The sequence below is a fragment of the Siniperca chuatsi genome, linkage group LG21 (genome assembly GCF_020085105.1).
Source record: "Siniperca chuatsi isolate FFG_IHB_CAS linkage group LG21, ASM2008510v1, whole genome shotgun sequence".
Classification (NCBI taxonomy): Eukaryota; Metazoa; Chordata; class Actinopteri; order Centrarchiformes; family Sinipercidae; genus Siniperca; species Siniperca chuatsi.
Genome location: NC_058062.1, coordinates 20,177,335 through 20,199,028, shown reverse-complemented (window position 1 = coordinate 20,199,028; position 21,694 = coordinate 20,177,335). Strand labels below are relative to the sequence as shown.

The 21,694-nt window shown below is 42.9% G+C and overlaps 2 protein-coding genes across 7 annotated transcripts in view; one reads left to right on the top strand and one right to left on the bottom strand.

Annotated features, from left to right (window-relative positions):
- The window catches only part of tanc2a (tetratricopeptide repeat, ankyrin repeat and coiled-coil containing 2a), a 71,523-nt gene extending 63,617 nt beyond the window's left edge, over positions 1–7,906 (top strand). For all 5 annotated transcript variants that reach the window (XM_044182024.1, XM_044182022.1, XM_044182023.1 and 2 more), the window contains 4 exons: positions 181–272; positions 386–520; positions 843–943; positions 2,967–7,906. In XM_044182024.1, the coding sequence (XP_044037959.1) occupies positions 181–272; positions 386–520; positions 843–943; positions 2,967–4,839 (2,201 nt within the window). In that variant the 3' untranslated portion in view covers positions 4,840–7,906. The remainder of the gene's footprint in view (positions 1–180; positions 273–385; positions 521–842; positions 944–2,966) is intronic.
- Positions 7,907–9,413: 1,507 nt separating this feature from the next.
- Positions 9,414–20,547, bottom strand: LOC122869272 (transmembrane ascorbate-dependent reductase CYB561). Of its 2 annotated transcripts, none has more exons than XM_044182092.1 (6): positions 20,394–20,547; positions 18,442–18,649; positions 13,752–13,850; positions 13,521–13,624; positions 13,246–13,403; positions 9,414–11,935 (listed from the first exon to the last, which is right to left on the bottom strand). In XM_044182092.1, exons 2-6 carry the CDS (start codon positions 18,644–18,646, stop codon positions 11,743–11,745), a joined length of 759 nt encoding a protein of 252 aa, XP_044038027.1. In that variant the 5' UTR covers positions 18,647–18,649; positions 20,394–20,547; the 3' UTR covers positions 9,414–11,742. The 2 variants fall into 2 exon arrangements, with proteins under 2 accessions (XP_044038027.1, XP_044038026.1); XM_044182091.1 differs by lacking the exon at positions 20,394–20,547 and adding an exon at positions 20,138–20,279.
- Between the last annotated feature and the right edge of the window lie 1,147 nt (positions 20,548–21,694).

Below are 21,694 nucleotides of genomic sequence, written 5' to 3'. Positions count from 1 at the left end.
GATTTGTGTCAAACCAAGGAATCCACTTTTGCTTTTGTGCCTCAGCAGTTATGAGCCAAAACATAAAGCATTTCATAAATGCACCACATGATGGTGCTACACACACCTAAAGCAATAAATGTGTGTGTGTGTGTGTGTGTGTGTGTGTGTGTGTGTGTGTTTGTGTTTCTGTGTGTATAGGACCAGCGACCTGGGCCATGGCGACCTCTAAACCTGACATCTTAATGGTTCTGCTAGGTAAATTGATCCAAGAGGGAGACAGACTGTACAAGGTAACACACGCAGGCACAGGAAACACACACACATTTAACCAGATGCACGCACATTTAGTTGATATTGTAAGTATTCTGTGTGTATGTGTGTGTGTGTGTGTGTGTATTTGTAGCAAGGTAAAGTGAGGGAAGCTGCTCACTCCTATCAGTCAGCTCTCCAGAAGTTTCCAGGGGACGAACTGAAGACGTTCAGACAGCTGAGAGTGTGTGTGCTGCTCAACCTGTCACGCTGCCGCCGCAAGATGAATGTATGTCTCTCTCTCTCTCTCTCTCTCTCTCTCTCTCTCTCTCTCTCTCTCTCTCTCTCTCTCTCTCTCTCTCTCTCTCATACACACACACACACAGGTACACATTGGAACAAAACATATAATCACATAATAATCACATCAAAACATAATTTGGAATCCATGGTCTTAAAATGACTCCTAATTTAATTGTAACCCATGATGTGCGTTGGTTTAATGCCAAGAAAGAAAGTTTTTCACTTTATTTTGGAATTAATCTCATCTCTCATAACCTTCTGTCCTCCATCTTGATCTACTATCATGAATTCTTTTTTTTTGCTTGCAGGATTTTGGCCTTGCTGAGGAGTTTGCTACCAAGGCGCTAGAGCTGAAAGCGAAATCCTACGAAGCCTTTTATGCCCGAGCCCGCGCTAAACGCAGCCGCAGGTAACCATGGCAACATAAGGACAAGTGGTTGAATGGAACAAACTAACCCTAACCAAATCACAAACTGCTCTTTTTAACTGTATTATGCATTAATCTAATAAGCGTGTATTTTTTTATCAATGTTCATTAATGTATTAATATTATATTCTTTGATAGTTGTCCTGTCTGTCAGTTTAGCTGCAGAGTAAAAGAAGGCCTAATGCTTTCAGCATTCTCTGTGTTTGGACCACCAGCATTGTTAAGTAAGAAGACAGACCTTTTTATTGTTTTGTTTTGTTTTGTTTTGTTTTTTGACAAGTTAACTGGAAGATTAGTGGAAGTGTCAAAGACGTAAAAACATGAGCCACCCAAGTATAGGGTCTTTTTCATATTTTTACTTGACTTTGGGAGCTATGTAGCCTCCACAGTTTCACATCACTCCACCCTTACTTCCGTTCATGATAGTATTCTAATGCCACTGTTGTCTGTCCATTGCAACGACCACAAGTATCAAGGCATTTTGTTTGGATAACAGCAAGTTCATAGGTGAATAAAGTGAGAAATTTTTGATTAAAGCGAGGATGAGTTGCACAGATTCAGCCTCACTCCGTTGTCCTAATCCATCTTGATCCACAAGCTAAGAAAACTGGAGATGAGCCAGGAGGCTGGGACTGCCAGAAGAAGAATAGTATGCCTTTAAGTGCTTGTGGGGTCCCAAATCCAGATTTCCTGTAGGGGTTTACTCCCTTTACCTGCTGCTCTCTTGAGCTAGGTGCTAGGGCATCGACACACTTTGCAAGTGCCACATGTCTAGGCGCCAAACCAAGTCCCCTGTAGTTTAGTATGACTAGTCAGTTTCCAAGTGTTGCCATGGGGGGCGTTTCCTGTTCGCTTTCTTGTAGCCAGCAGTGAATGCTAAGGCAAGACATAACAAACAGATCACACTAAGCAGCCACACTAGATGCTTTACACAAACCATATCAGCACCGATTCTTGTTATTAAAACTTTGTGTAAATTTAATAAACAGTCTTTCACAACTTCTGGATTTAGTTGCATTCCAATTCCTATTACTCACCATGTAGCAAATGTTACTTTTGAGATAATGCTAGCGCAATGCCATCTCACAACATTGTATGCTAAAGTGTTAACATAAAACCATGGGTCAAAAATCCACTGCAGATGCATGGGTAACCTTTGTGACTGACCTCTGTCACCCCCCATCATCAGTGGTGACCTAACCACCTAACGTAACACGGCAGCGGCGGATGGCCGCCCACCATTGAGTCTGGTTCTGTCCAAGGTTTCTGCCTCTTAAAGGAAGTTTTTCCTTGCCACTGTCGCCAAATGCTTGCTCATGGTGGGATTTGTTGGGTCTCTGTAAATAATATTATAAAGAGTACGGTCTAGACCTGCTCTATAGGAAAAGTGCAATGAGATAACTTCTGTTATGAATTGGCGCTATATAAATAAAATTGAATTGGTAAGTGTGGTCAAGTGTGGTTTGTTGTGACCACATCCAACTGTGATGTGGCATTGTACTATGTACTATAGTCACAGACGGATCTTTTAGAAGTTGCTAGATGGCCGAGCTAGAAGGATTTTCATTTAATTTTAATTTTAATATATTTTCTGACCTGTTTTTTATAGTTTTTATAGTGTATTGTATTATATATTTATTTTTTTTTGCTAGTACTTTCTCCTGTGTGCACTGACGTAAAGACGAGCTGCTGTAACAAAGAGTTTCCCTTCGGGGATCAATAAAGTATTTCTGATTCTGATTTTCAACCTGGGTGTAGTAGTATCTTGAAAACATACAAATTCATTAAACCAGCTGGTAGAAGGAGTCTGGGAATGAAGACTGAGTTTGGAACACTGACAGGATGAGGGAATATATCTATCAGAAACATGACGAATTCTTTTATTACTTTTTGTAATAGTTTGGACATCCGCACTTCTCTGCATCTATTATTGCAGCACTCTCTCTTTATGTCATCTTCTGAAATCTTATTTCTGTCTTTGCTTTTGCTCTCTCTCACCATTCAGACAGTTCCATGCAGCCCTGGATGACCTGATTGAGGCCAGCCGCCTGTGCCCATCCAACCGGGAGATCCAGCGCCTGCTGTCCCGGGTCAAGGAAGAGTGCCGGCAGGTTGCACAACAACAAGACTCTCCCCCTCCTTCATCACATCATGTTTATCAACAAAATATGCCCATGTCCATCAATGAGGCCAGGTGTAGAGATTCAGGTTGTTTGCAGGTGCAGGACAGGGAGGGGCTTACCGAGGAAGAGGAGGAGGAAGAGGAGGAGGAAGAAGAGGAAAGTCACAGGGAAGGAGATGCTCCTCCTCACTCCTTTCACCATCCACCTGTGGTTCAAGGTCTCGACACCCACTGCTGCCCTGGGGTGCCATCACCTTCCTCCCTCTCCCCCACTCACCTGTATCGTAACCTCCCCAGCCCATCCCACTCCCCGTCCTCCTCTTCTCCCTGTCACTCTGCGCCTCCTCCTCCGTCCTCCTCCTATCACCATTTCAGCCCTCCTCCCTCTCCGATGCAGCATCAGCAGCGTGCCAGCCCAATGTCGGAAAGCATGCCTGCATTGTCAGGAAATGGAGGTCTGCACCACCATCCGCAGGCCATCTCAGCCCTCCACTACTCAGACCAGAACCAGGGAGTGCAGCAGCACCACCATCAGAGATCCTTCCAGAAGCAGAACCCTGTTCAAGGCCAGTGGCTCCAACCAGCCAAAGTCCAGGTTGTCAGAACCAGTCAGCCCAGTTCCTCGGCCCACTCCAGCATGATTTTGGGAAGTTCTGCCTACTCCCAGTTTGGCCAACTGCCGCAAGAACTGTCCCAGCTAGGGGAAGGCATTTGCCCGAGCCCCCGAGAGATCAGGCCTAGCCTGCAGGTCCAGGCTGGTCTGAGCTCTGGAGCTTCATATCCACTAGATGATGTGGATGTTGACTTTGTTTGCCAGACAAGACAAGCATCTGCCTATGGGAGAGAAGGAGGAGGGGATAGGGCAGGGATAAATCGATTTGGCCAGGCCCGTCAGTTCAGCCGCAACCAATCCAAAGCAGCCTACTACCCCATGGAAGTTACTGAGGCAACAATGGGGCCTCCTGATAACCTTCCATCATCACACGATTACCAATACCACCACCAGGGGGGACTACGGCGCCCACTCAGTGCCCACCCAACCTCCTCCCCCGCTCCTCCCCCCAGGCCTCTTGTCCACTCTCAGAGTATCAGCGTCCGGCAGCCCGCTAATCATGGCCCAGGCTTCAGGACCTCAGCCTCCGTCCAGCACATGGATTTACCTTCAGATCTGGCCTCTGTGGGAGGAGTTACTGGTTACCACGACGACCTCTTTCTGATCTCCTCTCCCCAGTCAGAAATATGCATGGTAGGAGGCGGGACTTATCCTGGAGAGGCGGGCCGTTCGTCTAGGAACACTCCTTTTATGGGCGTCATCGACAGGACCGCGAGGGTGCACCAGCAGTATCAACAACAAGCTCCTTCCAGTTCTGCATCCTGTCTCAGCCCTACTCGCTCCTGGGCCGTGTCTTCAGTGGACACGGTCGTCACCTCACCTAGCAAAACCCCTGTCAATCAAGGAGGCTTCAGTCAACCCCAGTCATCCTCCATCGCCTACCACAACCGCAGCAACAACAATGCCCACAATGGTCACCTCCTCCGTGACAACCAGCTCGACTACTATGAGGTGCAGCCGGGCAGCAGTCCTCAGGGCGAAGGCTCGGTGCAGGTCGCCAGTCAGAATCCCTCGTATCTGGATGTGAAGCTGGCTCGAACGTTGCCGGTGATCCACAGCTACTCAGACAAACCGAGTGACAGACAGATAGGCCCTACCTCTCCTGTCAAACCAAAAAGACCCTTTGTAGAGTCCAATGTATAGAGAAAAGTTTAAATGTTAAGTCAGAGACAAGGGAGGAGGGTTAGTGAAGAGTAGTTAAAAAGAATTGAGTGCACTCATATATTCCAAGAATCACTGGGGCTATGGAATTATTAAGGCTGGGCTATGCTTGAAACAAACTAGTTCGTACGAAGTGTACGACATTTGGAGGGGCATGTTGCAGTAATTGTTCAAATGGGGATAACCAGACACACTTTGTCTCTCCTTGAAGGTATTCATGGTTGCCCTTGGTTGTACACAGGAAGAGTGATTAAAGTAGTTGTGTGAAGAAAGAGAAAAGAAAGCTTGAGAAGTTCAAATTCTGCCTACATTTTCACTTCCGCACACCTGGCCTCGTTGCGTGAAGTGGGCGGGCTTGCTGGATTGTCGGTTTAGGAAAGCAATTCATTTGAAGTATACTGACTCCTTTTTTATTCAGAAGAGATAGGGGAAAGCAGTAGTTAAACATAAAAGATGATATGGAACATATTGCCTGTTACAGGTCAGGTCTGTCAATTAACCAGCCAGAGACAAAAGAAAAGAAGCAAGGACCAAGGGAATGAGGGAAGGACGAGAGTGCTTAAACATGAGACAGCTCCTGCCATTATAAAGCACAGTGAGGAAGAGGAAGATTTGGGGGATATCAGAAGTAAACACAAAAAAGACACCAGATAGCACCAAAATCCTTCCTTCCCTCCCTGTTCGTCCCTGGCTTACAGTACATTTCAAAACTGAAGTCACTGAATGACCAGAATGCACTGCTCTAGAGTTTTTCTGCCAAGTTCACGTACACGACTCTAGACAGTGACGTTCAGTCAGACAAGAGCGACGCAAAAGCACCACTATCACCTTTGTCCGCTGCTGACGGCTTTAAAGAAGATTTTCATTTCAAGTTTGAAGCGCTTAAATGATACGACTGGAACCCTGGATACAGTCACTGCAGGATCCAGGCTCTAAAACTTGTGCCAGTCAGATGCTGGTCAGTGACCAGGTCCCAAGCCATAGTTTGAGAAACTAGGATGATGCTGTCATTGAATAAGCACTGACTTGCTGTATATAAAACGAAAATAAGTGATATTTATCTTTTTTAAGTTATATCTGTATTAAACTGTATAAATATTGTTTCTCTTAAAACTGTATATTCTTTTTGGATTTGCCTTTATATGTTTGTTTTGAGGGTTTTTCACACAGAACATAGAAATGGAAGCCTTCTTTTCAAAGAGACAAAAAAGAAGAGCAAAGTTGAAGTCCAGCTTTGCTCAGTTTTGGGTTAACAACCCTTCCTGATCTGCAATGAACATCTTGTAAAAATGCCTTTTAAGGTTTTTGGATTTTTTTTGCTGAGTTATTTTTGTTTTCTATAAAGGCCTTTTGTATTCTGTAATCCTAAAGGTCCTGATTTATGCAAACCACAAGAATCCCAACTGATATACCAGGGCCCTTTATACTTATTGCCATGGAAACATACATGCATACATGCCCCATGAGCTAGCGATTGGCTCCTTCTACTGTAAGTAACTCAATTAAAGCCAACTGACCGTTCGCTAAACCCCTTCCCCCAAAACAGCGATTGTCCAATCATAGCTTAGCAACTGTAACTAGGCATGACCTGTCAAGCTCTGTATTTCTCTGTCATGTTGAAGTTGGTGTGCATGGAGCTGTAGTAAAAGCGATGCTCGACATAAAGAGTTTGGAGAGTGGTATATATTTTTTTTTTCTAGCCTTTCCAAACCAAAAACACAACTGCAAGTATAAGGAATGGATTCCACAGTGGGCTGCTTAGCACTGCTCTAAAGTGAGCTGCAGTCATTAGGAGGAGGTGAAATGCCGCCTCCTATTTGTTTGGAGCACAACACATTACACGTTGTACCTTCAAGGGAACGTTAGCAGCTCGGCTCTGCTCCCTTATCGTGTTTCGTAAAGTTTACCCTCCAGCAACCCCAGCCAAATGTGTTCGTTTTTAAAAAAAGTCACATGGAGATGCAGTTTTCAACCAACTCATGGAGCTAATGTTAGCTTAATGAGCTAGCTAGCTACAGCTGTCAAAATCAGCCAGCGAACGTTCTCATTTCAGATGGCAAAAGAAACGGTTGACGGATAGAAATAAGAAAGCTGCTTTTGTTTACCTCTGAAATAAAGGACCCGTTGTTTCAGACATTACTAAAAACTTTGAGTAGTAAATCTGTCACCCTCATTGTAAACAGAATATTTGCTGTGTGAGAATGGAAAGCTTGACAGGCGTAGCGACAGTAACAAGGTGAGGGGGTTCGCTAATAATCAATTCCGAGGCTAGCTTTCCAGACGGGGGTGTGACTTTTTTTCAGAAAGTTGGACTAAGCTTTCATTTTTTTTAAATGTATTTTAAGCACATGAATGCCTGTTTTTTTGTACATTTCTTTTTATGTGTTTCTAATGAATCAGCAGCTTGGTTTCAGAGTTGCTGATGCTAATGGAACCTCTGACCTCTCTGTCACGGTACAGTCTCTGCGACCACTGCCCTTATTTCTTACTGCTCAGGAGTTTCCAGCTGTGAGAAGATGTGCTAATACTTAATCACTCTGGTTCACACGCCGTTTTCATGGTCGGACTGCTGGGTATGATATGTAGTTCTGGCCAGTTAGAATGATGAAGTACGTTATTAGCAAGTTGATTGGATGTTTAAGACTAGTTTAAAATTAATTAAAAAGATAAAGCGTGGAAACAGCTCGTCATAGTGCATCAGTGTTGCTTTAAACCCTTGATCAGCCGGATGACAAATTGTCCGTAATAAAACAATGTGCTGTGCTGTACATGTAGGATGTAACCCCGAGCCTGCTTAGGGGTCCCGAGCCCCGAGTTTGAAACATCACAGGTAATCGAGCATTACTCCACCTGTTCCTACCTGGCGGTGTGTGTTCCGTTAGTGGGTTTACTGTGGGCTTTTTCACTGTGTGTAAGATAAGTTAATATTTGAAACCCAGGACGGTTACAATAAGAACATCATTATTAAACATTTAAAACAACATGAATGTGTTTTTAATGAGACTGCTGAAGTAACATTACAAAGAAGAATAAAGCTGAATGAAAGACAGATGTGTAAGTCTCTCTCTCTCTCTCTTTCTGGGTGTGTTTCTACTATACGTGGGGACTGACCCTACAGGGGCCGTCGACGTGGATAGTCTTTCACACAATCTTTTGTAGTCATGTGGTCTAACTGGAAATGCAGCTTAAAGTTGCATTATTTATTTATTTAGTTGCCACTAGGGGGCAGTGGAACAAGCTGTTAACAAAATATTAACATATTAATCACCTTATAAAGTTGTTATAGCGAACACGCTAGCAAACAGCTGCCTATTTCCACATCCAGCAACATTAGCATTAATTTGGAGTGGTGTTTTTGGCCAGCTGACAAATATAAGTCCAATATCCAATCTCCTTCTAGCTTTGTTTTGGCAGTGGTGGATCCTTAAGTAAAAGTAATACCACAGTGTTCAAATACTCAAGTCCTGCATTCAAAATTTCACTTAAGAAAAAGTATTATCAGAAAAATATACTCATACTATCAAAAGTAGTGATTATACAGAATCACCTCTTTCACTGTGTGGTCAGAAAGAACGAGAGGCAAATTTTAGAGGCAGCGCGATTGCAAACGCAGTCGATGGAAAGACGCAATCACATAAAAATTCGCCCGCCGTGGCGTGAAGACATGTCCGCACGAGTGTCAACTTGAGTGAAAACTTTGCGTTGTAGCCCGGGCTGACCTGACCTCAAACACCTTCAGAGTGCTATATTATGATTTATATTATATTATTGGCTTACTATAGTGGTTGCCTGGCAACCTCACTGTGATGACAAGACTACAGGAAGTCACTGCTACCGGTCAAGAAATAATCTTGACATAACTTCCTATAAAACGTTTTTTTTCGGTTTCAGTTTCGTTTTTTTTTTGTGTGGATTAAACAAAGAAGATATAATCTGTTAAAGAGCTTTTGCTGGTGCCCCCTGTTTCCAGTCTTTATGCTAAGCTAAGCTAAACTGCTACTGGCTGTAGCTTCATATTTAACGGGCAGACATTAGTCGTATTGATCTACTCATATAACTCTTGTCATATATACAGCTGGGTGAGGTGGAGCTAATTTCAACTACTTCATATTCTGTTGGGCAGTTTAATATTTTAAAAATCATTTTATTTGGTGATCATTTGTGTGTAAAATCTTAACTCGCACAGTAACCAGTAATTATAGCTTTCAGATAAATGTAGTGGGGAAAAACAGTATTATATTCCCCAATGCAATGTAGTGAAAGTATAAAGATGCAGAAAATGGAAATACTAAAAACTAAAATAAAAAATTGTGGTTAACTACAGTACTTGAGTCATGCTATCTGTCTCTTTAGCTGTTAAATGCTCTGGATGTCAGCAATTGCACCCGATTTCTGAGGGCACCCGTGGGATATTTCAGACGTAGCAATTTACTGTGTTTCTTACTTTTTAATAGTTACCCACACCTGATGCAGCTTTAACAGCTAGAATGATATCAGAAGTTTAAGTCAGGTGAAAAACACAACTGGACCAATAAATTCAGCCATTTCATCGTTGGTTCTTTTGCGTGTTTGTTTATTTAAGGTTGTCCCAGTGAGATTAAGACTTCCTTTTGAAAGATGACACTGTCAAGACATGTAAACACAAACAACATCCACTAATGCGCATTTTCTGTTAAAGCTTTGTATTAGGCACTAGTGCTGAGTCCTGAAGTCAAGGCAAAAAAACAAAAAAAACTGTAGCTACATGTATGTAATTTGGTTAATCACGTTCAAAGATATGAATTGAACAGCTTTAGGTAAAAATGCATCATGTAACCAAAACTCTAATAAGATTCATCTTAATACACTGAACATATATTTTTTTCATGACAGTCCATTTAAATACAAACAGCGTACTAATGGACAAATGGAATACTTGTTTATGCAATATATTTTGTGGACAAACTGTACTGACTGGGATTCTCGCCACTTGGATCTGGGACAGATCCTGTAGGACGTCAGATAAAAGGACAGACTTCTTGTGCAATTTATAGTGTTGCGACCTGCAAAAGTAGTGTGATGTAAATCATTTTCACAAAAGCTTAACCTTCTACAATGTGACTTTTAAAAGTTTACAGCTCGTTACTAATTATGGAGTATAGACAGTATTATTATTTTTCAGACATTAAAGCTTTTGTCCTCCTCCTCCTTTGTCCATAAAATAATTTTTTTTTTAAATTTTATTTATTATGCTCGGTGATTAATCCAAATTGGTGAAAATCAAGCTGGCAGACATGGGTGGTTCCAAATGGAATGCCTATATAGGAGATGGCCAAATGTGAGCACAATGTTTAGTATCAGTTCTGCCTTTGGTGTGTAACAGAGCCGAACTGTAATATAGCCAACTAGGGACGTAACTGAAAAAGAAATGTTTGTACCAAGGTTGCTCAATATGTATAGTAAAAATAATTATATATATAGCAGAAAAAAATATGCAATGTTGATTCGTTACGTATGCAGCACACTGGAATAACAGGTGTAGAATACTAAATTTGGCAGACCTAATTTTTCACAAGCTACTTGTTCCCAATACTGAAGGTCCTGGATTTAAACTATTAAACTGATCGGCTTAAATTATTGATACGATATGAATGACAGTTTAACTGGGAGAATGCTGACTCCTGACGCGATCAGCTAGATTGTTTTACTGGAGAAGACGTATCAGCCCCCTCTGATTGCACAGTGATGTTACAGTGTGGAGCTTCGTCCCTCACAAATGACCTTTGGCTGAGTACAGACACACGAACCCGACAACAACCAAGTTTCATTTTGGCTTGTCACCAAGTTACTCGTGGAATGAATGTTAATGAGTGACAGCTGATACGACCTGCCACCTGCGCCGTTTGTCGGTTTTAACTGGCGAAAGCGACGGTCAGTGCCGGCTAAAAATTAGAAGCTGCTACCTGAACGCTTTGTACGCTGCTGTTTGCTAATGAGAAAGAGAGAGGAAAGATAACAGACTCGGCGTCAGAATTTAGCGAATCCGTGTGTTTTGCAAATCCAGGTTTCAGAACTCAGAATCACTCGCATCAGTGCGGCCCAAATCATTTTTCACATTCACGCACTTAGCAACACTAGCAGTCTGACGTGGACAAAACCCAGTAGAGCACAGTAAAGAAAGCATCGGAATTTGATGGATTTTATTTTAGCCAATACCGATCTATTAAAATATGCCCAGATCATCCCAGACACCCACTCTGGACATTTCTAGTGCCAACATCTGGCCTGTAGGCCTATGCAGGACTGCACTGTCCAAGTAGAATTCTGATAACCTGACCTGATGGCTACAATAAAGTCTCGGGTTGCGGGTCGGGTTCGAGCCTTTTCTGTTGCGTAAAGCTTTAGTCTTGGTTTAGTTAAGGGTTTGATTGTTTTCAAATGCAATCAATTCCGATGTTTCCTTCTTTCTCTCCCAGTGCCCAGTGGGGGAGCGATAAAGACACTGAGAGTGTAGCCAATATCGTGTGGCAAGTGAAATAAAGCAAAAAATAAAGCCTGGGGTCAGGTTTGGCTCTCAAGTTTGGCAGCACCAGTCAGGTTCAGTTAGGTCGGGTAAATAAATTTGGGGTGAAAGTTGTCTGTTCAGTAATCTGAATCAAATGGTTCAGGTTGGCATGATAACGGGAGAGAGACGATAATTAAAGCTTCCTGTCCATCATTTTATTGATTTCACTGAACTAAACCTAAACTTTTGTCTCTTTTCTGACAGCGATCACGGCCATTTGTGTTTAAACGGATGCCTTTGTAACTAAGTATTAACAGAGACCGGTGGCGCAGCTAGTCTGTTGGCAGGACAATGTTTGGGGTCCAGGTGAGGGGGAGGGAGTGAGGCGTCACACTGAGGGGTCAGGGCGTGGTGGGTGACCCCCCCTCAGTCAGGGTCTTGAAGTGGACAGACAAAGACTCTTCCTCTGGGTTTGGCGGACGTCTGTACTCCTCCCTGGTGATCAAGTAGCCCAGCAGCACCCCGAAACACACCAGCAGGATCCCCAAGATGTTGGCCAGGACCCCCTCAGGGGCGAACCCAGAGTAGGTCGGCCTGGGCCCAAAAAGAGAGAGAGAGAGAGAGACAGACACAAAATATAATACATGTACTGTATATGTATACATAGTATATACTGTATATGAGACACGAGCTGAAGAGATAGGACAGAGAAAGATTTGTAGGCAGTAAGTAGTACTGCATCTTTGATCATGGATCATCACCATCTTCTGTGGTGGCCAGTCATCCAGTGATTTTTTTAATTTTTTTAAAAATAAAACATTAAAGTTGATGGATTAGAGCAACAGTTAAGTCTTTAGATTTTTGGCAATGCTGGAGAGTTAGATTTAAAAAAGGAGCTGTAAGCGACATTCACTGCCACTAAACCTCGCACTAGAGCACCAGCATCTCAGACCGAAACAAACGGGCGCTACAGCGCACCAGACTCCTTTGAGAAAAACTGTAATTTTACTTAGCAGATCAATGTAAACCACACCTCATTCAAACTCGACAGAAACAAAATAAAACTCACAGAAACTCTTTGTCTTTGTTAGTCTTTCCATGATTCATTTCTTACACTGCACTGTAACTTTTACTCTTCTGTTTTATCTTGTTTTTATTTTCTATTTAACTCTTTTTAAGTGTATTAAAATGTATTTTTATATTGCCCTAAGTTGCTCATATGTTTTATGTAAAGCACTTTAAAATTGCCTTATTGTTGAAATGTGCTATACAAATAAACTTGCAGGTGACTGAAAGGGCCTTTACTCCTCACCAGTTAGCTTAGCAACTTTCAGTGCTAACATACACACTGACAGCTCGACTGCCTACAGGGCTTAAACTCGAAAACTAAAATTCCGAATGCTTTCAGGGATTCCACTTCAAACAACACCTCAACTCCTTTTAAGGTTTACACTTGAATTGACACTTCCACTGCTTTACGTGCCTCAATTTAAACTGCTTCTCTCATACAACATCTCACATGCAAAGGATTAACTTTTTAAGACATTTTAACCTGTTTACAGTCTTTGCACCTGCCATTGTTGGTGTAAACGAGCACACTTACATTTTCTTCATAAAATGTAGCCTTTTCTAGTCGGAAATACTTTCTATCAAAGAAATAGTCAAAATAAAATCTGCTGAATTTCCGTTCACCTCCATTGTATTGGTGTGGTGGTAGAATTCTCAGAGACGAATATCTCAAAAAACATGGGCACATAAACTATACTAACTAATAAACAAAAACTATCAGCATTGTTAGAGACCACTCAAGGTAAGTGAGAAACTGTTTTTTTTTTATAATGATGAGAAAGTATGGAATGAATGGAGACACAGGCCGATACAGATGGACAGTCAGACAGACATACATGATGCTGAAGAGGAGTTTCTCCGTGATGCCAAGCAGGCTGCTTCCTATGGCCATAACCAGCAGAACCAGACCGGAGAACACATGGATGGGGAGGTATGAGGCTCGTAACCACGACGATGCAACGGGAAATAGGAAGAACAGTAAACCCATCACCCACTGGGAGAAATTGGGGGATGAAAAGTTATTGTTACTGTTATAATCCACATTACAGTTGAGCTATGTATAGTGTGTGTGAGCGTGTGTGTGTGTGTGTGTGTGTGTGCGTGTGCGTACCTGTAAGCAGAATAAGACTAAGGTAGCCATTCCGCACCAGCTGTGTAGAGAGTACATGTCTGGAATCTTTGCTGCTCTGTGGAAGTCAAACACAGCTACAAAACCTACACACACACACACACACACACACACACACACAAGAAACAGTAATTTAGTGATCTTTTTCTCTCCATCTCTGTCTTAGCCTTTCTCTCTCACACACACACACACATGCACATCTCCCTCTCTCACCTATGATGCTGATGACGAGGGCGAGCAGGTGAATGATGCCGTGTAGCAGCTTTACGTTCCTCTTTGCCTCATTCCGAAAGACTCTGTAGACCAGGATGGCTGGGGAGAGAGAGGGAGAGGTGAGGACTCGTGGTGCGCACGATATTATTCATTTTTAGTACATATGCAAGATATACAGTAGAACAATGTGTGAGACAAGAACATATATGTGATGATTACAGCACATATAGAAGGTGTAAATGGATGGAAACCGAGCCTTTGGATGTATTTTCTTTTATTGCAGCAAGAGGTTGAACTCTACGTGACTAATTGTGCTCAGTTTAGATCCTTCCTTTTACCCACCTGTGTCAGCAGCTTTATACCATTTCCACTAAGCAGCTGCACGCTTTTTTTTTTTTCAACAAACTGATCACATAATCATGTGTGAGGCCTTTAGAAAAGGTTCCGTTCTCCACGATTCGAGTGGAAACAGATTATGGAGAAAACGGGTTTGCTGTCAGATGTATCCACATTAGTGTGGACGTGGCCCGAGGCAACAAAAGCAGACTTAATCACAGTGAATCAGCTCTGAGGTGTGTGTGTGTGTGTGTTTGTGTCTGTGTGCGAGGACCTCCCCAGGGTGTTTCCATCTCTTACCTCCCCCATCAGTCCCCATCTAATGTCCAGTTGACCTTTGCTTTTATTGCTCTAATGCAATCTAGCTCTGTAACAGACAGCTGTGAACAAGTTGAACTAATCTGGTTAAGTGCGCAGGGCTGCAGGCACCAAACAGAGAGGAGGAAAAACAGCCACATCTCACTTTGTCTTTATTCCTGGGACCACAGACATCACCTGGATTTGCTGGAGTGTGAGCAGGCAGCTTGAATACATCAAGGACAGCAGCTCGCCCGTAACAAGCTTAAAATTCTTTGAGGAATATCAGTGACACCTCAGCTGTGGAGACTTTATCAAGACCGATGTTAACTGTCTTTTTTTATTTTCACAGATAAGTAATGGTCAAGTCATATTGTACACAGAAAAACATAAAACTGAATTATTAGAAAGGTAAATTACCTGAAAGACATTTATTGGTGAGAGATGATGACTTAGCTGAGTGACAGTTTGGAAATTTAACAACGCTCTGTATTTTGCTTGTTTTTCAGCAGCTAAGACGAAAAGATCAGGTGGAGGATACACAACTACGGAAACAGGGAGACGATGCTGAAACATCACGCTAGAAATGAAAAGTGTGGCTGTCGAAACCAAACTGCTTTAGGTACCTCCACTTCAGGACCATTCCTTAACGTAACAACAATCCTGTTATCTTCATTTCATGCTTCGCTTGAAATGAATTAGTTCGCATGGCGTGTCGTCCGGACATATCTGAAGTGTTTCTGGCCGTTCAGAACGGCCACACTGGACAGCGGGGCGGAAAAGTCTGCAGTCATAGAGAGGAGCGAGACACAATAATTGTTAAAACACACACTTTTGGACAGTCTCTGCCTGTCCCTGTGAAGAGTGATAAAAGGAAGCTTAAAGGCCCGGTCAAACCAGGAAGCGGCACAGTGAATTTCATCCATGTGTGAAACACACGTGGATGTGAGAGTGTTTCTAGAGGCTTGGTGACATAGGGACTACCTGCAGGACTAGTTGGTGAAGTAGAATTCAGAGGAATTGTTTGAATACATAATGTTATGAGCCTTTTGTCAGATTGACCACAAACCTTAGTCTTGCACAGCCAGACCTATCTCCACACTTTGTTTTAGCGCTGTGCCAGCGCTGCCTGGAGAAGGGTCTGGCTGAACCCAGTATCATTCTGGTATGGGGGGGACACACGCTCTGGCTTGTTTGTATTTCTTTAAACCAATCACAATCGTCTTGGGCGGCGCAGGATGCAGCGGCGGTGCCCTTTTAAAACAGTAACACGCAGAGAGCGGAAGGGGAGGAGAATTCCAACTGAAATAGTCGGCCAATGGCAGGCTTACACCCACAGCCTACTTCCTGTGAGTCAGACTACTAACCTAAATTGGTCCAAATGGTCTTTAAAGCTTTCCTCGTTGTGAGGGTGGGGTTTTCTAAAATCCACAGAAGAGCATGCAGCTGTAATTGTTTAGCTAAATTCAAAACGTGACCACTCCTGTAAGTTTTGTACATAAACGGCTTCACACGACAGCAGTATAACATGGACAACCTAGAGGGTCCAGGTTTGGTCAAGCGTGGATTTCATTTCTAAAAAGGCTGAGTGGAGCCCTTCTGCTCCGCTGCTGAAAAAGATACTGCTCAGTTCGCTGACTGCCGCTTCCTGTGCTGCTGGTTCCATTCCCTGCTGGGCCACACACACACACACACACACACAACGGGCACGTTCAGTGATTCAAACCATTCCTCCCTCTCTCTCTTTAAATCAGACTCGCTGGGTGGGGGTGGGGGTGGGGGGGGGACTGATGGGTGTCTGGGTAGTGTTAGCTTAATGCAACAGGTCAGCAACACAGTGCTTGAGGCTAAGACAACACAAGCGCACACAGACGCACACCAACGGGCCGACTAAAATACAGCATCCACGTTCTGCTGACCTCTGCTTCCTGTTTCACTCAATTTACAGAGTATTATCCAAAAATTGATGTGTAACCATGACTACAAACTGATGCAAGACCAGCCGGGTTAATCTGAAGATACCGGTGGTGTCAGCCACGCGGTAGGCAGATACGATGACTCACTTCCTGGAAGAACTTAAGTCTATTTTAATCTTAACAGCTAGATGTGCGGCCCTAGGGATGACAATGTCTGTCTGACGGTCAATGTGAAGGTCCACCACATTGGTCAGGACTGAAATATCTCACTAAATATTGGATGGATTGCTATGTCATTTGGTAGAGCCATTCATGCTTACCTGAGGATGAATATTCATGACTTTGGTTATCCCCTGACTTTTCCCCCCCAACGCTACCATGATTTTCATATTTGTGGTTCAGAGTGAAATAACTGCTGGATTGATTGCCATGAAATTTTCTACAGATATCCAAGGTCCCTAGAGGATAAAAGAGGTGAGTCTATGTCGGCGCTAAGGGGCCACATCTAGTGCAGACATGTCTGTAATGAGAGCAGGACAGAGAGGACTGAACATTGTAGAGAAGTTTTAGACAAAAGAGATTACAGCTAAAAAGCTGTCAGAATGACTTTAGAAGAGAGCGTTGGTGTATTTTTACTTTGTTAAAATCACAAAGGTTAGCTAGTGCTGTAATGGACGCTGCTTTGTCTTACGATATGGAAAGTAAACCCCAGGAACACGCTTCATTTTTTTTCCAAAAGGCTGAAATGCTAAATGAGAGATTGCACTGAGTTACAGTGGAACAGAGGCTCGCCTGGATGTGATGTCAGGACGTCGGCTCTCTATACCCGCTAAACATCAGCAAGTTAGTATTGTTACTGCGAGCATATTAGCATGCTGGTGTTAGCATTTAGCACCACTGTGCCTAATGCCTTCACGTATAGCCTTACAGAGCCTCTGGCGTACCTGTAGACTCTCCTGTTTCTCCTTGACCTCCTGACTGCATGTTGTTCTGTCTGCAGTTTGAATTAAAAGATGTTTGCAGTGAATGTGGCGGTATAAAGCGGACATGGTCCTTAGCCTGATTTGCTACAGTTCAGCCTGTTTTTACAGCAAGCCTTTAATGGCTCCAGCGAACGCAATTTTGGTTAGTTAGTTGGTCGTTCTACCACTTTGGTCCAAAGTGAAATATCATTCATTTATGGTTACCCAGATTATGAATCTTAATAACTTTGGTTATTCCCTGACTTTTCATGTAGCACCACCAACCGGTCAAGACCTCTGCTTATCCAGGACAATGCTAATGGTGGAGACCCGCTAGAAGCTAACAAATTGTGCGACGCTGCCTCCACCACTCGCTTGCCATTGTGGACGTGTCAACGCTCGCAGGCTAGCGAGTAGCCCGCTCGTTTAAAAAAAATTAAAAGTATAAAAAGGCAACCTACAACCTACTCCAACAATTTGTGTGACAATTTGTGTCTTTGTTTTTGTTTGTACCTGTAATCTTGGTGGCATACGAGAGGGACTCAACCTCCTGACCAGCACTAAATCACTTTTTCCACTTTTCAGCTGCATTTGCTTACATTTTTCAACTTTCGACTCCATCGCTTTTTTTGTGCGTTGCTGGTCGTTCTTGCATAACCTTCTATCCCACAATGCTTTGAGAGGCGATTCACTTGCGTCCCATAGGAAATGAATGGGGGCGAACAAAGTGTAATGACAGAATTTCTTTCAGCCTCAGTCTCGCATTGAGATTAATGCCAACCTAGCATACTAACATGCTGTCATATTAACATGCTAAATTACATTAACATGCTAAGCATTAGCGTGTTTACATGCTAACTAAATATTAGGCTAAGCTTAACCGAAACCAATCAGGTTTGGTTGCAGTTTTGTTGACAAAATCGGATGAAAATAGAAATGTGTGAAATTGGGCCATTTTTGAAAAGACGTCCATAAAAATGTTAAGAAAATAAATTATGGGATGGTGAAGCATGGAATAAGAAATTCAACAGGAATCAAAATCATACCACACAGATGCATCATTTTTGCTACATCTAGTAGTTAACGTGGTGAGTTTGATCTGCATTAGAATCAGTTCAGTGTGCAGTTTCCCCCTTAGAGTGACAGTGTTGCACTGATCAGTGATCAGCACGGACTCACCGTCGCCTTGCAGGAAGACCATGCCCAGCACCATGCACAGAGGGTGCAGGTTGAACTCCCGCGCTGAGCCGTCCCAGGCGAAGCCCCCGCGGTAGTGACCCATCCACACACCGGTCAGCACCACAGACGTCAAACCCAGCACCTGTGACGCTCCCACCAGCCACGCAAACATAGAGCAACCAGGACGTGGAGCAGAATCATCCATGATCTGAGAATGAGAAACAGAGATTTCGGAGTGCAACTGATGCCTTGGGCTGTGCTATTTGTTGAACTAAATTAAAATGAATTAAATTAGGAAGCTGAGGTAGAGAAAGACAAACACAGGCGAAGTCATCCGGTTCCTTTAGCAGAAATTTAGATAATATTCAATATCTTGTGGAGGGGCCCTGAGTCAAAGGCGGGGTCAATAGTGGCCCAAGAGCAACTTTTGCCCAGGGACCCCCTAACCTAACAGGTTAATCTGGCCATGCTGAAGAGGATTCAATTGAAGAGTATTCCACAGCATAACGGTCCATGAATGTCTAAAGACTGAATTGCCCCTGTCACCACAAAGCCAAGGAAGGCCATTAGCTTCAGTGGATCCTGTGCTGCTAAGAATGGCCAGCAGACAAATCTGGATATCCAGGCCTTCACACACCAGCCCATGTAAAATCAGATAACCGGCCAAAATGTGCCGTAAAACCAGGAAACCCGCAGGACCAGCGCGCTCGTCAGAACGGCTGGCTTGGTTCCTCCAGTGGAACTGGATTATCCGTTGGAGGTGTCAGGGAGCAGGACGCTGCTCCAGCTAATGAGTGTCATGACAATGAACAATGCCTCTCGTCCCCTTCACGCCTTTCTGCATGAACACAGGAGCAGCTCCAGCGATAGACTTGTACCCCAACGCCAAGGTGCACCACCGAGTGGCCAACAGTCTGTACGAGCCCACTCTCACTGCTGGACACTGACACTGACAAGGACTTTTATCATTCACTATTATCATCCTCCACCTCACACTGAGTCCACTGTTCATTTTCCTACGGTTCCTTCCTATTCGCAGTGTGATGCACCCTTTCATTTTCCATTCATACTTTATATTCCATATCCATTTCCTGGTCATATATCTCAGTAGCAGAAGGTATTTTTAATCTTATTTAAGTACCTCAATTTTGTATTTAAGTTACCTGAGTAAATATGTACTACTTAATAAGCAATACTTGCTTGCACTTTAAAACTACAAATCAAGTTTGATTGGCTGATTGATAAATAAAAGTAAAATTACTGAAAACAAATTTTGCAAAATCTATATGTACACGTAAGCGCTACTCAGCTGGAGCAAATAACTTCACAACATCTCTTTATGTCCTTCACTAATGAGCACATAATGAACGGTGAAACACACAGCATAGAGCTCCTTCAGAATAAAACTGCTGGGAGGGGGAGGAAATAAAAGTCTGCGACTTTTATCGTGTTTTCTAGTAGCCGAAGACTCGTGCAAATACAAACATGACGCCGAGATCACATAGCACGAAGTGTCGCACCGAGCTGCCGGTAGTTATACGTGGACATGAGCAGAAAATGAACCAAAAATCAAATGGCTTTCCCTGCCTGCTCGCCTCGAACAGCACCACGACACGACCCGCTGAAAGTCATTATTATAACCTCACCAGAGTCAATTATCACTCCCGCCTGTCCACACACATCACAGTGCAATTACCTCCCAGACACGCTGCCACAGCTCCAGGGACATTACGGAAAATGACAGGCTACTTGAATGCTTTAGCTCCGACGGTGAGCTGTCACCTGTCACTGTTAGGGAGCGACATGACTCTACACTATGTTTTACTGGATATTATTTAACTCAAGCTCTGATCATGATGATGATGATGATGATGATGATGACATTAAAAAGACAGTTTCCATGTGGGAACATGGATGGGAATAATAAAGAGTTGATGGTGTGAAATACTTACTGCGCTGTCGGCTCCGCTCTCTTTGCTGAGGAAGTCCTGGAGTCTACTCCGAGATCCGCCTCCCTCTGACCGTGCAGAGGTGTGCGTGTGTGTGTGTGTGCGTGTGTGTGTGTTTTGGAGCCCAACCTATGTGAGCCTAAATGCTGTGTTATTCTACCGCCTTCTTTTGTGTTGCTACATTATTATATAAAATGACTTTCTTGCAGTAAAACTCACACAGGTATATAATAAAATAAATAAATCAATAAATACTTTAAACCATAGATAAATCTAATAATGAACCGGAGCCATTGAATTTGACTCGTCACAATAACGTCAAGAGAGGCGTGGGCTGCGTGGATTAATGACTGGCAGCTCCAGTCTAGAGGTTTGTTGCCTTGACAACACTGGAGGGGAGGGGGGGATGGAAGAGGGAGGAGAGGAGATGGTGGAGAGGAAGAGGAAGAGGAGGATGGGAGTGTCTCTGTCAGTGAGTCATAGCTGCTCATTAAAGGACCAGGCAAATTAGAGCAATCAGCACCTGGATTAATGCACCTAACACTACTTATACAACACCTGCTATCATCAGTTCCGCCAACACTGCCACACCTGCTTCTTCTACCGTTAGAATATTACTACCACTGCTACTACTGTTAGCTGCACTGATGGTAATGATAGTAATGCTGATTATGAAATCCACTCGTTCCCATTACAATGAAAAGTGTAATTTGTATTTTTGTATTGTAAACTATTGCTTTAGAGGTTTACCTGGGCGCATTACAGTGAACTAGACAATGTAATCAATGTAATATTCAAATAGTAATGTTTGCAGTGGTGGAAGAAGTACTTACTTAAAGATCCTTTACTTCTTAACAGAAGTAGGTCTAATAGAAACAATGTAAAAAAAAAATAAAAAAAAAAAAACTCAGTTTCAAGTCAAATTCCTACACTGAAAAATGTACTCACGTACAGTGAACATCTGTAGTATTCCAGCACAGTTTAAGCAGAAGTTTCAAAAGTAAATGCAGTTCAGTGGTGGAACAAGTATTCATATCTTTTACTTCAGTAAAAGTAAAAGTTGCAATAAAAGTAGCGCGTAAAAAAATACTATTAAAGTATTAAAATAAAGTATTTGTTAAGCAGAATATTAGTACTGATGCTTACGCAAGCACCATTTTAACAAGCCTACTTCATATACTGTTGGATAGTTTAATCTATAGCACAGTATTGTATTTTATAAGTTGATATGTTTTGTTTGTAAAATCTTCATTTGTAAAGTAACTTAAATGTAAATGTAGTGGAGTAAAAAGTACAATATTCCA

Bases quoted from the DNA above. Each gene is read 5' to 3' on its own strand.
- LOC122869272 (XM_044182091.1), bottom strand. From the start codon at position 20,170: ATGTCCCTGGAGCTGTGGCAGCGTGTCTGGGAG. The intron at 18,650-20,137 runs GTAATTGCACTG...TCTCATTCTCAG, and splicing joins TGTGGCAGCGTGTCTGGGAG to ATCATGGATGATTCTGCTCC. The intron at 13,404-13,520 runs GTACGCACACGC...AATTTCTCCCAG, and splicing joins TAGTCTTATTCTGCTTACAG to TGGGTGATGGGTTTACTGTT.